Raw genomic sequence first — 18,392 nt, forward strand, 5'->3', positions numbered from 1 at the left:
TCTATAATAACCAACAGGATTGATGATAAAATTCAGGCATCCCAGGTCCTTGGGAAGGACTCGATGTCTGGATAAAACAAACCAGTCAATAACACCTGTCTGACTGTGTAAACAAGAAATAAAACAAACCAATCAATAATATCTGCCTGACTGTGTAAATAAATAATAATAACAATATGGATCCATCCCAATAACTGGTGCATTAGAAACAGTGTCCTAGTGGTGGCAAGGGTCTGAGATACACAAAATTAATGGAGATTAATTTTTATTACCAATTACTTCATCCTGGAAACCTAATTGAAGCATTGCCTGAGAGAGGCAGAAGATATAAATGGTGAACAGGCTGTTTGTTCGGTTACTATGGATTGTGTACAAATTGCTCACCTATTATTGAGATGATAATTGGTCCATATTCCCACCATACTTCCATGTGGTGATTGTGTGCTATTGCTAGATCCTTGTTTCTGAAGACCATGGTTGGTGAGGGGGAAGGCTTATGTTTATGTTCAGTTTGTTGTTTTCACAATGATGCTGTTGGTTTTACAGTGGGAAAGAAAACCATTGGTCCTACACATGCATTTCACAGCTTTCCCCTCCACCATCTAATGAGTGTTTTGTATTATTACCAGTAGCCTGTGCAGGGATCTTATTAACTGATTTACCAGATCCAAGAAAAATTCTGAGGGTGTCATCCTAGGAGAAAGAGGGTAAGTGTAAAGACTCCAAGTAGCTGGGAGTCAGTCTGAAAGGTGACTTTAAAAAGGGAACGGACAAATGTACAGAGGACAGTCCTTAACAACGAATGGAACATCCATGTTCACAGGCAGAATATTGTTGAATAACCAATGTTCGAGATAAATAGCAGGGGTGGCCATCACCTTCATGTGCTTCTCATGAATGGTCAGAGGCAATCAAAATCAAATTCTAGACTACAAGGGTTGTTCAAGAAGTCCATATTCTGACTCACATGTATTCAACTACAGGGTACAATAACTTTTCTGCAGATAGTGTATGTTGTTGCATGTTATGGCACCAGATATCATCTTCTTGCACAAAATGTTTTTTTGTTGCACATGGTCTTCTAAGGCAAGTCGGTAAATTTTTGAAAAATGGAAAAATCTGAACTCCGCTCAGTGATAAAGTAACTGTGTTGAAAGGCATGTCCATACAAGAGGTTCATGCCGATATGCAGCAAACATTGGTGGTGAATGTGCCAGTCTATTTGACTGTTATGAATTGGCAGAGAGAATTCAGCTGTAGCAGATAATCATGTGAAGATGGAGAATGCACAGGACAGCCCTCAACGTCCATCACACAGGAAAACATCAACAGTGTGCATTGTCTCATGATGCGGGAGAGGAGAATGACAGGATAATTGCTGACTCTGTGGGCATCTCAATTGATAGTGTCCATTCCATCTTGACAGACAATTTGAAGATGAAGAAGGTGAGTTCCAGATGGGTGCCATGAATATTGACAAAGCAACAAAAGGCATGTCACTTGCAGATGTCATCGGTCAATTTGGACATTTGTATCAAGATCCAATAACTTAGTTTATTATTTTGGGCCTGGATCATGATGAAGGATGAAATGTGGGTCTGTCATTTTGATTCTGAGACCAAAAAACAAAGCATGGTATGCAAGCACACTTCATTACCAACACCCAAGTAGTTCCGTGCTGTGGTGTCAGCAGGCAACGTGATGGCTTCCATTTTTTGGGATGGTGAGGATGTCCTCACGGTTGACCATAGCACCATGATTACCAGCAATTACTATGCCAACCTAATCAGTCAACTTTGTGAGACAATCAAACAGAAGAAGTGTGGGCTCTTCCTTCAAGACAACGCAGCATGCTGCACCACCCAAGTTGCAATGGCTGCCATTCGCAATGCAAGATTTGAACAACTTGAACATCTTCCCTGTTCCTCAGACCTTTATTTGTTTTCCCAAATGAAGGAGCACCTTCAACGGATGAAATTTTCTTGTGATTCCAAGGTCTTGACTGCTGTAGATGGGTGGCTGGACATTCGGGACAAATAATTTTTTCCCAGAGGGATAGAGGCACTGGAGCACAGGTGGAACAAGTGTATTGCAGCCAAGGGCGATTACATTGAAAAATACATAAATCTGAGTTCATATATGTCAGAATACAAACTTTTTGAACACCCCTCACAAATAGAATTTGGTCTGATTCAGCTAGGTAACTCTATATTTTAAAACATCAATAAGATCAAAGAGAAGAAATAAAATTCTTCTTACCTCATTTCTTTCATACCAGCCAATATTTTGCATTTTTGAAAATTTCTGGGACCGTTTGACAACAAAATAGATGAGGTAGCCACTTCCACATAAACAACATATAACGAGTACATTGGCCAGGACCCTCAGAAATCTTCTCAGATGGACGTTCTCATCTTTGTTGCTTTCTTGCTCATCTACAATAGACTCCTTATAATAAATGCAAGAAACAATAGGAGTATATGATGCACTGTGTGTGAGGTATTTGTGAAGGCACTTGGCAAACAAATTTATTTGTGCTTTCTGAGCCAAATGTGCTCTATTTCATGTGCATTTTAATGCCCAAAGCTTTATAAATAATGCTATACAGCTAGCCTTGGCTACAGGCTATGATATCACAGCCTTGAAGTCTGGATTAATCTGTAATTGTAGCTCCTTTCTTTTATACTTGCAGTGTAATTCAACTTATTATAAATTACCCTGGTTATGAGTAGTGCAAAGTGACTGAATGTGTCACAGAGTAGTGCATTAAAGTTTGAGATCTTGGGAATACATATGTTACCATGGGCACTGATACAGTGGAAATTATGGAGTAGATTTTGGAATCAGAACTGATATGCATGTTTGTATATTTGGAAATGGAGGACCCTACAGCAGCTGTAGATGACTTGACCTATTTTAATGATCTGGGAATTTAACAACCTAGGCAAATTTGCTCGGGGAATCATCCAAATAATACCAGCAAGTCCCTTAGCAGACAAAATCACAAGTGTGTTTGAGCATAATTCCTAGCTATCTAAAATGTGTATACATTTCCCCTTGAAATTCTGCCAAAGGTGCATTGCAGCAGCATCTCCAGGAGCATGGATTTTGCTGCAGAGAGAAGAAAGTGAGTTTGGTGGGGATGTCAGTGAAGGTTACCTTGAAGCTTGTTGTGATGGATGCAAACTTGTTGTCTGCTGTCTCTGGGTTGCCTATGAGATAGTCCCAACTAGTGAACATTTTCCAGCTAAAAATGAAGCTCTCATCATCCCCATCTCCTGTGTCTTCATGAGCATTTCTGGCCATCCTGCAGATCAACAACAAACTCATGTGGTTACTTACAGTATATTAACCAGCCACTAGATGTCTCAATTCTCTGTATATACCTCTTTGATCAGAGTTCTTGCATTTTCTCTAAAATAGGGCAGCACAATACATCAGGACTGCTAAGGGAAACACTGCTGTTTTATGGGTGTTTTTGACAACAAACACACACACACACTTAAACACCTATCTATGCAGATCTGTGAAACCTGATTTGGCAAGGATTCCTATGTGTATATGGAGTGTTAAAAGATGTGTACAAGCATGTATTAGCAGCATAGCACAAGTGTTCATTGCAACAATAATAATATGTACTACTGCCCCAAGGAATAAAAGTAGATTTCAAGTAGGGTGTGTTTACTCTTGCTTCACACTCCAGTGAATTATGCCATTGTTGTGAAATGCCTATAAACAGCAATGTTACTTTTCAGTGTGATATCAGTAGGGCACAACTTAGCAAGAGTCCTTTTAGGGTCTATCAGTGCTGAAGCAGTACATCCATCCATTCTGCACTGTAGCAACAAATAGCAGTATGGGCAGCATCACACGAGCAATACCAAAATGTAGATAATTGTCCCCAAGGCACCCCAAGACAGTAGGAAGACAGGTGGGCAGACTAGGCAAGCTGCACTAATTCCACAATGGTTCTCATCAGCCAGGTAGGCAAGGAATGAGTGTTCCTTACCTGTCTGGCTAGTGGAAACCGTTATGGAACTTGTGAAGACTGCACAATTTGCATGCCTGCCTGCCTACTGTTGACTGGATGAGAACCTAAGGACATAAAACATTGCCTGGATGAGACCAAAGGTCCTTCTAGTCCACCACTGTCTTCAGCAGTAGCCAGCCAGATGCCCCTGGGAAGCTGGAAGCAAAGTATGTTAAAGATAATCATTCGTGCTTGTTCGCAGCATCTGGTAATCAGAGGTATGCTGCTTCTTAGACATTCCAGGAGGTGAGCTGTATTTGGATCGTAACAGATGGCAACAAACTGTGGGATGTTTCAGAGCTTTCGCACAAGTTCCAAGTGCAATCTTACTCCCCCGCCCACACACACACTGCAGCAAGCTTCCTTGCTACCATATTTCTTAGTGTGATCTTCCCCTCTGTACACATGTCAAGCAGGGACAGAGCACAATTTGTGCAGCTCCGCCAGGGAGTTATTCACACATGCCTTCATGCTCAGACACAAAGGGCTCAGGTTACATCGAAGCTTGCTGCAGTCTCCATTCTGCATATCTAAAGCCTATGAGAAAGGAGGGAGATGGGCGGAGTGGAGAGTCTTTCCAAGAAGGCGAGGAGGGTCTCTGGAAGGCAAGAGGGGGAAGAAGAGCCAGAGGAAGGAGGGACATCCCAGAAGAAGGGCAGAAGGCAGGCTGTAATAGGGCAAGGCGGGGAAAGGGTTAAGAGAGGCCACTTCCCAACCCTTTGGAAGGAAGGGGCAAGTTACAGTACATACATGGGACAGTGGCATGTCCTCCTTGCAAGGACGTGTGTGCAGGAGTACAACCCTCAGCTAGTCAAAGGTGGCTCCTCCTCCTCCTCTGCACGTTCTGCTTGTTCAGAGCAGCTGCTCAAGGTGTTCTCGGGTTTCCTGGGAAGGAAGCAGCGCTAAAAACTTGGCTGGCAGATTACAGCCACCCCCACCCCCGACTTCTATACGAGGGGAGGTGCAGGGTGAAATGAGTTTTGAAAAACACGGAATTACTGGCATGGCCATGACACTCCGCACATGAAGGGAGAAGCGGTGGGGCATAATAGCCTCATGGCGGTGGGGGGGTCTTCAAAAGCCTCTGAAACGAGAGGATTTTTTAAAAAGCTGGGCATTACTTCGGGCTAAGCCAGAATGCACAGTCTTGATTCAGGGAAAAACAGAGTCCTGTCTGTATTGGTCCCTGAAAGCCCGCAGGGACTTCGAGGTAAATGCAGCTAATATGTGGACTGGCATACTCCATTCTGGAGGAAATTCGAACTAAAAGTCCTGTGTGTAAAGCCTCCTGATCAGCTCTTGCATTCTGAGAAGAACCCACCCTTTTCCTTTTTCCATTAAAAAATAATTTCCATAACAAATACAAACATTAGAAAAGGTTGTAGAACAAATGTTTAGGGAAGTATTTTAAGAAGGTAAATATGAGAAGTCCAAAAGCCAAAGACCATGTAATGCTAACTCCAAGAAGTTCCTTCCAGAAATTGTAGTGAGTGGATGGTGGACACACAAGGATGATCCAGTACTGTTGTCTAAAATGAAGTTAAATCATACTGCAATAAATGCATCAAAGTTTGTGCAGCCTTTTGATAATCTAATTTCATCTTTTCTAACATGCCAGAATCCCTGATACCATAGTTTCATTCACAACTGATCTGATCTGATCTTTTCAATGCTTAGCCATCTCTAAATGCACCATGACCAATAAGGTCTGCATGAGGAATATTGTTAGAAGTACAATTGCAGGATTTGGTGTTATTTCCTGCTTTTGTAATTTTTGGAACTTTGCCAAGAACTCTTCCACAAAAGGTTTTTAAAACATCACAGCTCCACCACATGTTCCAATTGCTTGATTTGATTTGATGACTGAAATACAATATGTGGGTATCTCCAGTTCCTAGCATAATACTATCTTTTGAGAAGAGATGGTATTGATGTTGAGGTTTCACAGCAATGCCACTGATGTTTTGGAGATATGTGTATTTAGCATCCGCCTGTCTTTTGTTCAGTTTGAAGGAGCTATTATGTGACAAAATGTATATTGGTCTATGACAGTAATAAAGTTCTGTTTGGTTCGGTGTGACTAAATAGGGGGAACCTCACAAATCAGCAATCCATTTTGCCTATGTATCTTCTAAGGAAACACATTATAGTTTTGTGTGCTTAGGATTACTGTATTATACTGAAGCACCCAAAAAGTTGTGGAAGTAATCAATGAGTGCAATTTCAGCATAATATTCATCCTGAGACTGAGGGCCAGTTCACATAACCATTATGGCTGGCTGCTTAGTTTTTCAGTAACTGCCTCACCACAAGCAAAAACTTCACTTGAGTACACCTTGAAGAGCTGCAGCGGCACTTTGGCTAAAAGAAGTATGTTCACGTGTCAGTGTAGACAGACCCATACTAAAGGTCCCGAACAGAATTCCTAACAAGAATCACCTTTAAAAAAAAAGAATAACCATCAGTATTTTAATTATTATGATTAATCATATTTATTTACTTCTATTTATCATAGAAAGCACTTTTCATAGAGTGCTTTCTAAATAGACACACAGTTTTCTGACAGTTCTCTGCCATTTAATTGTAAACCGCCCAGAGTTAATTGTAAACCACCCAGAGATGCATGTTTTGGGTGGTATAGAAATATTTTAAATAAATAAAATAAATAAATTGTGTGCATGAGACACTTCCTAACACAGACACGCTACTGCACTCATTTGTTCAGCTTTTTGCTTAGAATAGTTTACAATGGGGTTCTGTTTTCACTCAGTGTAATATTGTTATTTCTTAATCACATGGTAAAGCTGGGAATTGCATGGAAGCTGCAGATAGTTATATTTTATTTATTTCATTTGTATACTATACAATCCAAGATTGCTCAGGATACTCACAAGTCTCCTGTGTGTTAAACAACTGAACACGTAAGGGAAGAGTACATAATGCAGTATCAGTTTGAGCTGAGTAAAGCTATAATTAAAAAAAAGTTGAACTTACGATCTTATTACAACCATAATGCTGTATCCATATACACCGACGACACCAACCATGAAATAGGCCATTGGCAGCCTGTACTTTAACCAACCAATTGTCCTTTGATTGTTGTAATAGCCGTAGAAAAGAGCAGAATACTTGATGTAGCCCTAAAAATGGGAGGAAAGATAGCAGTGTGGCTTAGATATTAATTCTTAAACACGTAAAGCTGATCTGAGTGGCAAGTCTGGTGCTACAACACAGATTCTCTTCGCTCCTGTTGTTGAAGATTATGATTATTGTGTGCTATATCCAAGGTGCCTGTTAGTGTGTATCACTGAGCCAGACACGTTTTGGGGGGCATACATGACAGCAGAAACATTAGTCACAGCTCCTCATGGGCAATTTTTCAGTGCAATCCTAATCATGTTTACATGAATGAATGAATGAATGAATAGCTTTATTAAGATCATTGATCAGTAATACATACCAACAGATGATACTACATTCGGATAAGAAGTGAATCATACAGAATACACCAACACAGAAGCCTCATGTTACAACATCTAAAAAGAAGGGGTGGAGGTTAGCTGTTGACGGATCTTAACAACAGCTGCACAATCTTGTGAGTCAAACCCTGCATCTCGTGAGATCTCGTTCTCTTCGGCCAACTCCAGGTCGGCTGTCCAGGAGAACCAGATAGGCCTGCTTAGGCTTGTTGTCTGGGCAGTCGGCGTGCTCGGGGGTATATCAGCAGCCCCTGAGTGCAAGGAAGGAGGGTAAACAGAGCCGCAAGTTCCTGCAGGCGGCTAGTTTGCAGCGGCAGGACCCTGACAGTAGAACTGGAGGACTGATGAAGTCCATAGTGTGGAGAGAGATGTAATAAAAAACAAATTAGTCCATACATCCACAACAGTGACTCGGTAACCTCCATTTTGATATAGATCTTAAGAGGAAGATGGTCTTTAAAAAGTAATACTAATTACTGATTACATGCTCCAAAGCCCAATCTTTATGTCTGCAGCCACCTCTACTACTTCTGGAGAATTCACTCAAAGAATCAAGTTCTTGTAAGGTACAAAGCTACTTACATCAAAACAGAGGTCACCGGGTCACCATTGTGGATGTATGGACTCATTTGTTTTGTACTACAGTACATCACTCCCCACACTATGGACTTCATTAATCCTCCAGTTAACATATTTCATTTCAGTGATATGATCTTGAATAGTTTATGTTTTGTCTCATCTGAGATTGTAAATATTTTCAATTATAGAACTACACTGGATTAAGTTGTTGCTTACTTTTCCTTACATGGTTAGAGCATAGTTTGATGGGGATCTAGTTGTTTCTTGTTGGTTTGATCTTAGAGATCCCAGTACACACTATTTATTTTCTTGGTGTGCCCAACTCTGCCATTCAGCCAGATTTTGTTGAAAGTTTGGCATATTATTAGTGGTTGAGGTCCCTTTCTGTTTAATGTCATCTACAAAGTTGCTATGTATATTATCCCCACCCTTCACAAAGAAATGGCATGGATGTGTGGGTTCCCATGGGTCTTGGGAGCTATAAAGGGCAATTTTTGAAAAACAACAACAGGAAATTCCCCATCACAGGCTAAGTGCCATTTCCATTATGCACATGATCTGGGTGAAGAAAGAACCTGATCAACCTATTGTGTTTGACCTTCTGTTCAACAACCTTGGTGAAACCTTTGATATTCAAACGTTTCACCAGAGGGAAATGGGCTGCTGTTTTCAAGATATTATTATGTCAAGTGGGATTCTTGCACAGTCTTCTGATCTATTTCATCTTTCTACCACGATGTATGGTTATCCTTCGCAAGTTTCAGACTTCATATCTGTTTTAAGCCAAGAATGTTCACCTCTATCTTCTAAGATAATATACAAAGAGACTTGGATTTCCCTCCCACCCCTTGCATTCATTCAAAGCTTTTCTTCCCTGAGGGTCATTTCTCCGAATGTACAGTCATTTCTGCATGATTTCTACCAGATGAAGTTAGCTTTGTTGCTCTTGCTATATAATGCCACAAACACAAAGGGATCTTCATTCTTCTCTGCCATTATGGAATTGCTGCTGAGAGGGAAGCAGTCAGGGCAGTGGCAAATAAGGGCAGTAATACAGCCTTTTAGATATAGGGTCAGAATCTATTGTGTGTGTTGCTGAGAAAGCCAAAGGCAAAAAGCATGATAGAAAGTCAAACACAAAAGGGTTCCTTCTTGGTGTTCATTTGAAAGATTATTTTCAACGTGCGGTTACACTGCGCACATACATTTTATTTCTTTGACTTTCCCTATTGCAGTATTAAAACAAAAGTATAGCCTCCAGAATACTCTGTCAGAAGGGGTGTCTTTAGCCCAATTGAAGCCTTTAAAAAAACACTGTTACTTTATTACATAACTCACTTGGAGAAGTACTGAATACTTCCCTAACCTCTCTATATCTCTCCCTCCCTCCATCCCATATGCATTTTCTAAAATAAGTTCTGCTGGGATCAGCATTGCTGCCTGTTCATCGGTTTCCTTCTTTAATTCTCATCTCCACATTTCTCAGATACAGTACTGTGCTTATGGTGCATGTTGCACTGAGCTTTAATGCAGCAGTATAGCATTCCAATCACTACTAAATGACAGGCTAAGTTTAGACAATGGTAAAGGTAAAGTGTGCTGTTGGCTCCTGGCAACCACAGAGCCCTGTGATTGTCTTTGGCAGAATACAGGAGGGGTTTACCATTGTCTTCTCCCATGCAGTATGAGATGATGCCTTTCAGCATCTTCCTATATTACTGCTGTCTGATACCAGCGGGGATTCGAACTAGCAACCTCTGGCTTGCTAGTCAAGTCATTTCCCTACTGCGCCATTAGGTGGCTAACAGAGCCCACCCAAACTAATGGCATCTAGGGCCCATTCTAAGGCCCACTGGTTCAAACATGCATGCCTGATTCCACAGTGCCAGATGGCTCCCAGTGAAATGTGCAGACTGATCTCATTGAAAATATTATGCCTGAGGGCTAATACACAAGTGCTTGTTTATCACTGTATGACTGCAGCAGCAGGTGATTATTATTATTATTATTATTAATTTGATTTCTATACCGCCCTTCCAAAAATGGCTCAGGGCGGTTTACAAAGAGAGATAATGAACAAATAAGATGGCTCCCTGTCCCCAAAGGGCTCACATTCTAAAAAGAAACATAGGACACACACCAGCAACAGTCACTGGAAGTACTGTGCTGGGGGTGGGTAGGGCCAGTTACTCATCCTCTGCTAAATAAAGAGAATCACCATGGTAAAAGGTGCGTCTTTGTCCAGTTAGCAGGGGCATGACTTGATGACTTGTTCATTTGAAGAAGAGTATTGCAGATCAAAGCAGCACTCTAGCATCCCTTCAGACACAATGGCTTACATACTGTGCAAGGGAACATGCACAATGGAAGCACCACCTGTGCTCTTGATTGTCATTTCCAGTGACTCCCATTGGAAATAATGGGCATTGCCTTACACAGCTGCATACACAGAGCACTTACGATGAGTGCTGCTGCCCTGCAGCACAAACCCACTGAGGATGCTTACATACGTGCAAAGGTGCGGAGGGTGCTCCAGCCACTTGGGTTCCCTTGCACAGCATGTAAGCCAATGGTTTGCGTTTATACACTCAGCTGCAAATAATCACATGCTGAGGAATTAAGTGGTGTACATGCATGTGTGAACGAGCCCATATGTTAGCAGACTGGAGTGGCCACCACTTCTAGGTGGTTCTTTGCACCAAAAATATTTGAAATGTGGAGATCACGTGGGACAGGTGAGCAATGTGGCTACTCCTGTGGACAAGCGATGCTGGCCCAGGAAGGTGTGGGCTATAATCCGTGTTCCCTGTAACAGATGTTGACTACTACTCCCGTAACTCCCAGCCTTTGGCTATTGCAGCTGGGGATTATGGGAGTTGTAGTCTACAACATCTGGGAATCTCTGTTACAGGAAACACTGGTTCAAACCGCATCGTCTTCCTGTCCCATAGGATACCTCCTGCCATTTCAAAGGTTACCTTAAGCATCATGAACCTAACTTTGCAGAAGCGGCAACCATACCATGCATTAACTGAAGAACTGACCTAGTATGTGACTTCATTCCAGAACTAATTCTCATAGGAACTATGGTATAAATGGAGTCAACTGATGTTTTATAGCGTTTTGATTTCCTTTTTACTTCTCTCTCTCTCTATATATATATATGTATAATGTCTTATGTCATGTTCCTTTCCGTAGCTACAGTAGTATGACTGAAACATCCCTTATGGCAAGGCTTCAGGTTTTGGCCAAACATTTTTTGGAGAAATGTATGCTGATTAGAATTGAAAGTATTGAAAGTATGGATGCTTTTGAACTTTGGTGCTGGAGAAGACTTTTGAGGATACCATGGACAGCTAGGAAAACAAACAAATGGATCATAGAACAAATCAATCCAGAATTTTCATTTGAGGCACAAATGACCAGGCTCAAACTATCATACTTTGGACACATTATACAAAGACCCAGCTCCCTTTAGAACTCCATAATGCTGGGAAAAGTTGAAGGGAAGAGAAGAAGAGGACAGCCAGCAGCAAGGTGGATGGACTCAATGACAACAGCAATGAATGCACCACTGAGAGACTTTAAAGGCCAAGAGAAGACAGCTCATCCTTTAGAGAATCTATCTATGTGGTTGCTAAGAGTCGACACCAACTTGACGGCACTTAATCAATCAATCAATGCTGATTACCCCTGCCCCATCACAAACTCTGATGATTTCTGCCCAATTGCTCTGGATTTACTCTTATGACAAAGCTAAGCAAATCTAAGAGCACTTACCTCAAAATCCCAGAGAACAGAGAAATCCATTGCCTTTGGTTGCTCAGCCCTGGGTACAATTTTTCTAGGTATACTTCCATAGGGCATGCCCATTAAGACCTAGTACAAGTTAATTAAAATTGTTATAGCATGTGAAATATTGCAAACATTCCTTTCATTGTTTCCCCCCATCCATTAGAACTATTAAGAATACAACCACTTGCTCTCTGCATTGGTAAGGGTGCCTTTTTTAAAAATGTAGGGCACATGGGCTGATTTATGTGAAAAGGCTGGATCAAAATATCAAATGTCTCTTGATATGATCCGACAACCCAACGGGTAGAATATCTGGATTTATGCTGGTTCTTCTAGTTCCAGGCTTAACTGAATTTTGCTTAACATTCATTCTATTACTCTATTGTGGTTTATGGATATACACACAACTTTTCTGATCAAAGGTTGAGTATCCCTTATTCAGACTGCGTGGGACCAGAAGTGTTCTGGATTTCGGATTTTTCCATATTTTGGAATATTTGCTGTCTCTTGCAAGGCAGGGATGGAGGAGCCCCCTTTACTGCCTCCTGCCAGGGTTAAGGCCAGTTTAAGGGTCAACCTGAGGGAGTCCAGGTTCCTAGAGAGGCGACTGGGAAGAAACTTTCAGCACAGGCACCTTCCCTTGGGAATCTGCGAGCGAGTGAGCTGAGGCTTTTTGTTTTTTGTTTTTGTTATGGCGTGGTGTCTGGATTTTGGAGCATTCCGGATTTTGGATGTCTGGATAAGGGATACTCAACCTGTATATTCTAGCTATCATACTACACCAAAGTTGAGAAGATGCTGATCACCTTTTTGAAGAAAGAGATAAAATTACATTCCTCAAGTGCGTATGACTAATAATTAATTACCAATGTACAACTGTGTGTGTGTATATATGTAATACACACACAAACACACACACACACTGGTGCACAAAAGAAACATCCACATAAAAGATCATAGGTATTCTTAAAGTTAAACAGAAATTTAAAACATGTGTAAAAGTCTAAGTATCTAGCTTATTAATATAATATAATCACAAATATTTCATAACATCCCCAAAATTCCAATATTCCTAATGCTCTTGGCTGTACTAGAAATCCTTTGTTCTTCTAAATTTCCAGTGTGAATCAGATGCATTTCAACAAACTGTCTTCTCAATGATTTTTCTAGTAACCTTTCATTCATACAAAGGACAAAGATACCATTCCAATTTCCCTCTTTGGCAAAAAACTATAAATTCCCCATTATTGGTAACTCTAAGCCTCTTAGAAATGTATCTTCATTTGAAAGCTAACACCTACTGGATGCAAATCTACATGCAAATCTACAGTTACCAATCACCGAGAATGTATATACTTTTTTGTCCAAGAGAGAAATTGGAATGGTATCATTGTCCTTGTATAAATGAAAGATTAATTAAACAATGGACACAACACATGCTCAAATGGTCCCTGCGAGGCCCTAGAGGCCAGCGCGGGGAGGGGGAACCTTTGCAGACCCCCCCAGCCTTTAGGAAGCACCCCAAAGGGGCTACAGGTAAAAAATAATAATATAATATAAGTCACTGTACACATATTTAGTTTGGAACTAGATACAGAGAATCAGGGCTTGTGAATACTGAGCTGAAGCTTATGAGCTAGGATTGTATTCATTTGCTCTTACTTTGCTTCTTGTGATAAGTGAGTTAAATGTGATGTCTTAATAATATGGCTATTAATGGTGAGTTTGTCTTTGAATCAGTGTGAAATCCTTAGTATTAAGGCCCACTGGGAGTTCCTTGCTCTCTTTCTCTCATTTTAACTGTCTTTCTGAAATACTAGAATATATTACAAGCTGTGACACAGTTTACTCTGCATATCCTTTAATTATTTTCAGAGTATCTAGGAAAAGCCAAATTTTCCATTTATTTTTAAAACTTACGTAATAGTGATGCTACAATGCATAGTGGAGAATTAGAACAGGTACTTCTGTTTAGTTTTCCAAGTACACCTCTACATATTCATGAGCCCCAGCATACTGAAATTTGTAGTTTTCCAGCATTTTTTGGTCTGGCTACGTCCATTGCTAAATAGTTTTTGAAATATTAAAAGATTAACAAGCTTGACTTGCATTTTTCAGCTGATATTATGGTAAAGTTATCTGAAAGATGGGTGTTAGATGTTTGGACAGGGGGCACAATTTCAGTGCTTGCCCTAGGCGCTATTTTCCCTAGATACGCCTCTGGGCTGTACATTAAGATTACTTAGTGTTTTCCTCAGTGTCTTTTCTATGCTGAAGTGTGTCTGACTCACTTTGGAAACTGCAGAATAATCAAGGATTTACAGTACAGCCAAGAGCACTTGTGAAAACAGGAACTTCTTGGACCATATGAGATACATGTTATAAGCCTGCAATATCATTTTAGATATTAATGAACTAGATTGTTAGACTTTATATTTATGTTTTAAATATTGGTTATACTATAAGAACAACTCGTGGTTATATATGTGTAGATACTCTGTGGATCATTATTTATTTGAATTTTAATATTTATATATATAGTTTGACATTGACAATTATTAGTTAATAAATGCATTTGATGAATGTAATTTTTACTCCGGATCCTCTCAACTCATCTAATTCCATTTGGGTCAGAAGTATTTCCTGTTAGCTGTGTGCCACCTTTTGGGAAACATTAGCTTCCAAATTAAACAGTACATCTTCCCCTTCCCCTGGTCCCCCTGCCCCGCCTTTGCCTATCCATGTACCAAAATTAAGTCACTACTACTCCCCTGTTTTTAAGAACTTAGTTTGCAAACATTCACAGTAGTAAAATGATATCTAGGCAGTAATCTACATGAATATGATATGGGTTTTATTCGGATTCATTACTGGAATTGAAAAAAGCAAAGTCGAATGTAGAATTGATTTAAAACTTGATTGACATTGGAAAAAGCTTGAGTACTAAATTAGGAAGACATCTGATAATGCTTGTTTTATGGATAGGGTATCTTAATGTGTAGCCGCATGTTCAAATTAGCAAACTTTATCAGAAAGGGTAAACAATCAGAGGATACATTTAAAAGGAATTGAATTCTTTTCAGGATATGACAAGCACAGAACTGTGGCTATGATGATGTGTTTTCTATTCTTTCCTTTCTTTCTTTTTTCGAGAAATGTTGTGTTATGCTTTTCTTTCTTTACCGTGGGCCTTCATTTTATATTGTCATACTGCTGTGTTCTCATTCACAGTTTGTCCTGTTTTTCCTCCTTGGAAATTAAATAAAATATTGATAGTAAGGACATCTTCAATAAAATCCCAGTCACCATAGACTTTAAACATTATGTGTGAAGAGCAGACTGCTTAAAGAGGACATTTCATACAATAGCAATCTGAATTCTATGCGTTTGGGGCAGATGGGAGAGCTGTTGTTGTCGTAAATGTCATGGGTTATTTTTCTCCTCAGTGCAGTAAAAGGATTAGGTTTATCTCTCTATGCAGCACTCATCGCTCTACAAAAATCAGGATCAACTTGGGAGCATTTGTTCATGCCTGGATATAGGATTTATATTATATCATCCCAGAGTATATAAAATAATCTGTGTATTGTGTGTATGTGTGCAAAGAATTATAGGGTGGGATTGATGAATGATTGCAACAAGAGGACTGTTCTATAGCTGCTTTCCTCATACACACAAGGAAATCTTATGTGGATTTAACTAAAGGTTTATTCAGCAAACAACTCCATTTTCTCCTTCTCCTTTCCCTCCCTTTTCCTTTCTGATCTCTTTCCCACCCCACCGCCCCTGCCACACACATACTCTCTACAGGATCCCCCTTGGGACAAATGTCCAAAGTAACAAACTACAGAAGATAACTGGATAGGATACAACAAGGGCACAAGAAATGGAGTTTGTCTCACTAGCTAGAATGAACTCAGTAGCAGTTTGCAGAAAAATGCTTTGGGTGAGCCTGAAGTATTTTGAAATTGGTAAGAAATATATTTTGCAATGGAGTGTTGTTAAAGTTCAGTAGTAAGTGGGAGTTCCCTCATCATGGACTGATCACTACCTAATTAGGTTTATAGTATACTAGGGACAGTTGCTGAGCTTTATGGAGATGGGGGGGGCCCCATGAGGATGGTATCTGCCCTTGGAGGCTTATGGATCCAGATGGACTCTGGGAGATTTTTCTGCAAACATGGTTGCTGCTCTGTTAGATCTCTGGGCTGTTAACATGATCACATCTAGGCACCCTCTACTGTCCTGTAGAGCTGGACCATCCCCTTGGTTTTCTGAGGGGCTGGGAGTGATGAAGCTGGACAATAACTAGAGCACAAATGGTGGAAAACTCATGGCATATCCTATCAGGTTTGGAAAATGAAGATCTATTAAGATGAAGAGTCCATCTTCAGGCCTACTCTGTAATGATGACAGCAGTGAAGAAACTGTACTTCTTCAACACCACTGCATCTGCTCAAGGCCATTGAGCATAACTTTTCCAAGCTGCCAGAGACCTATTATGCACTGTTCAAGGGCAGGATGGATTAGAGTTCTGAAGCCTGCTCTGACCAGTTTGCAAGATGTTTTGTGGATAAAATCACTCACATCTGCTTTGACCTGGATGCCACTGTCCCCAGTGGCCACTGGAGATATGCCTAGTCAACGTATAATGCATTATTTTCAGTTTGTGCAGCCTGAGGACATGTACAAGCTTCTTGGATCCTGATTTGTTCCTCAACTGTGGTTAAAACAAGCTGGGATTTTCTGGGTGTAGAGATCTCAAAAAATCACAGCTTGTTCTAAACCAGGACAGGAATTTGTGCCCTCCCGCACAAGCCTGACTTCAGATTGTCAAGTTAAACCATGGTTTTACACTACATCTCAATAGAGCCTCTGAATCATTCATATGTGTATATATGTTGGCCAATATGATGTGCAACACCACACCGGCACTGCTCATCAGCCAGGGCTGCTGAATCTATGACAGGCAAGCGGTGGTGTGCAAGCAGGCAGTTGTACAACTACTTAAAACTGTGTGCCTACAGTTGTGCAACACTAGTGCTGTGCAACTGTGGGTATACAGTTTTAAGAAGTTGAGCAGTTGCTTGCTTGCATAACATTGCCAGAGCTGCCTGTCGTATATCCAGCAGCACTGGCTGATGGGCAATGCCAGTATGGTATTTCACATCATGCTGACCATCGATAACTAAAGAAAAGAGTAAGACAGTCTCTCTTGCCAGATCAGTGTGTATTTGTGTGACAAATCTCTGCAATTGGGAAGAATAATTATTTTAAATCAATGCCAATAACTGAAATCTATAGCTAAGATATTCCTTATGCTTTAGATAGTGTCTAAACAAGGCTATTAACTCTGTGCAATAAAATAAAATGAAATTCCAAGAATTCATGCCCACAAAAGCGGAACACTGCAACCTCAATACATTAAGCAAGTGTATATGCAAATTGATGCTGCCTCTGCCTATCATGGGGGTGGACGAAGAACTGTGGATCCCTGACATTCTGCTCTATGACCAAGGGTGGTAATAGATCTCCATGGTCAGCAAAATCATATTGTGCAATTTTCCTGAATAGTTCTATTCAGAATGCAGGTGAGGAATCTTGTGTTTGAATGCTCTACCATGGAAACATCTCCCTGCTCATGGAAATCAAATATGTCAGGGAAAGGGGCTTTTAGGGTAGGTTTCTTCCTGTAAACTGCCTAGAGCTGTGAGTTGAAGCAGTATATACATACATACATACACACATACATCCAGTGTTTCTATGTACACAGTTCCATGGCACATGTAGATGGCATATTTATATATGTATATCCCACCCTTCCTCTGAGGAGCTTATCCTTCCACTAAGGAGCTCATGGCTGAGTGTGACTTCATATGTGATATGGGCACATCAAACTTAATACTTACAAACCAATATTTATCTAAGATAATTGTTTACATACTTACCTCTGGAATGATAACTAATCCAAATATTAAACTAAATAGGACGAGGTTTACCCCATACATCCATCGCAGAAATATGAAATAGGAAGCAACTGAAGAACCAAAATGACCTTAAAAAAAATGAAAAGATGACATTAGAAGGTGCTGAGTTCAAACTGATTTCTCCATAGTGTAGTGGTGATTTATTTGCAAATTTATAATACCAGCATAGCTTGTGAGGTATGCGCCTTTAAAAAAAAATTGCTCATTCATACTTAAAAATGACATGTTGGCTGCAGCCAAGTGTACAACTTCCTCAAGGCCAGCCTTAGCCAAGGGATTGCTAGCCACCTTCCATATTTCCCTCCTCCTCTCCACCCCACACACCTTGTAGTTCTCCTCTGGTGGCAGCAGCAGTAGTGGCAAGGAAGAACTTCCAAGATGGCTTCAAATATGTGCATGTACACTCCTTGATAAATTGTTCCAGGACAGGGGTTCCTAACTGTAGCAGTCGGCCCCTTCCTTACCCTAAATAGCGAACTGGAAGGGAACCCTGTCCTGTCTGTCAGACAGTGACCTCTAGTG

The 18,392-nt window shown here is 40.5% G+C and overlaps 1 protein-coding gene across 1 annotated transcript in view; it reads right to left on the bottom strand.

Annotated features, from left to right (window-relative positions):
- The window catches only part of LOC128329880 (transmembrane channel-like protein 2), an 82,323-nt gene that overhangs the window by 22,609 nt on the left and 41,322 nt on the right, over positions 1–18,392 (bottom strand). The window contains exons 8-12 of the mRNA XM_053261740.1: positions 17,832–17,938; positions 11,869–11,967; positions 7,025–7,170; positions 3,160–3,307; positions 2,260–2,448 (exon numbers count right to left, since the gene is read on the bottom strand). Of these exons, the coding sequence (XP_053117715.1) occupies positions 2,260–2,448; positions 3,160–3,307; positions 7,025–7,170; positions 11,869–11,967; positions 17,832–17,938 (689 nt within the window). The remainder of the gene's footprint in view (positions 1–2,259; positions 2,449–3,159; positions 3,308–7,024; positions 7,171–11,868; positions 11,968–17,831; positions 17,939–18,392) is intronic.

Source organism: Hemicordylus capensis, chromosome 6, assembly GCF_027244095.1.
Source record: "Hemicordylus capensis ecotype Gifberg chromosome 6, rHemCap1.1.pri, whole genome shotgun sequence".
Taxonomy (NCBI): domain Eukaryota; kingdom Metazoa; phylum Chordata; class Lepidosauria; order Squamata; family Cordylidae; genus Hemicordylus; species Hemicordylus capensis.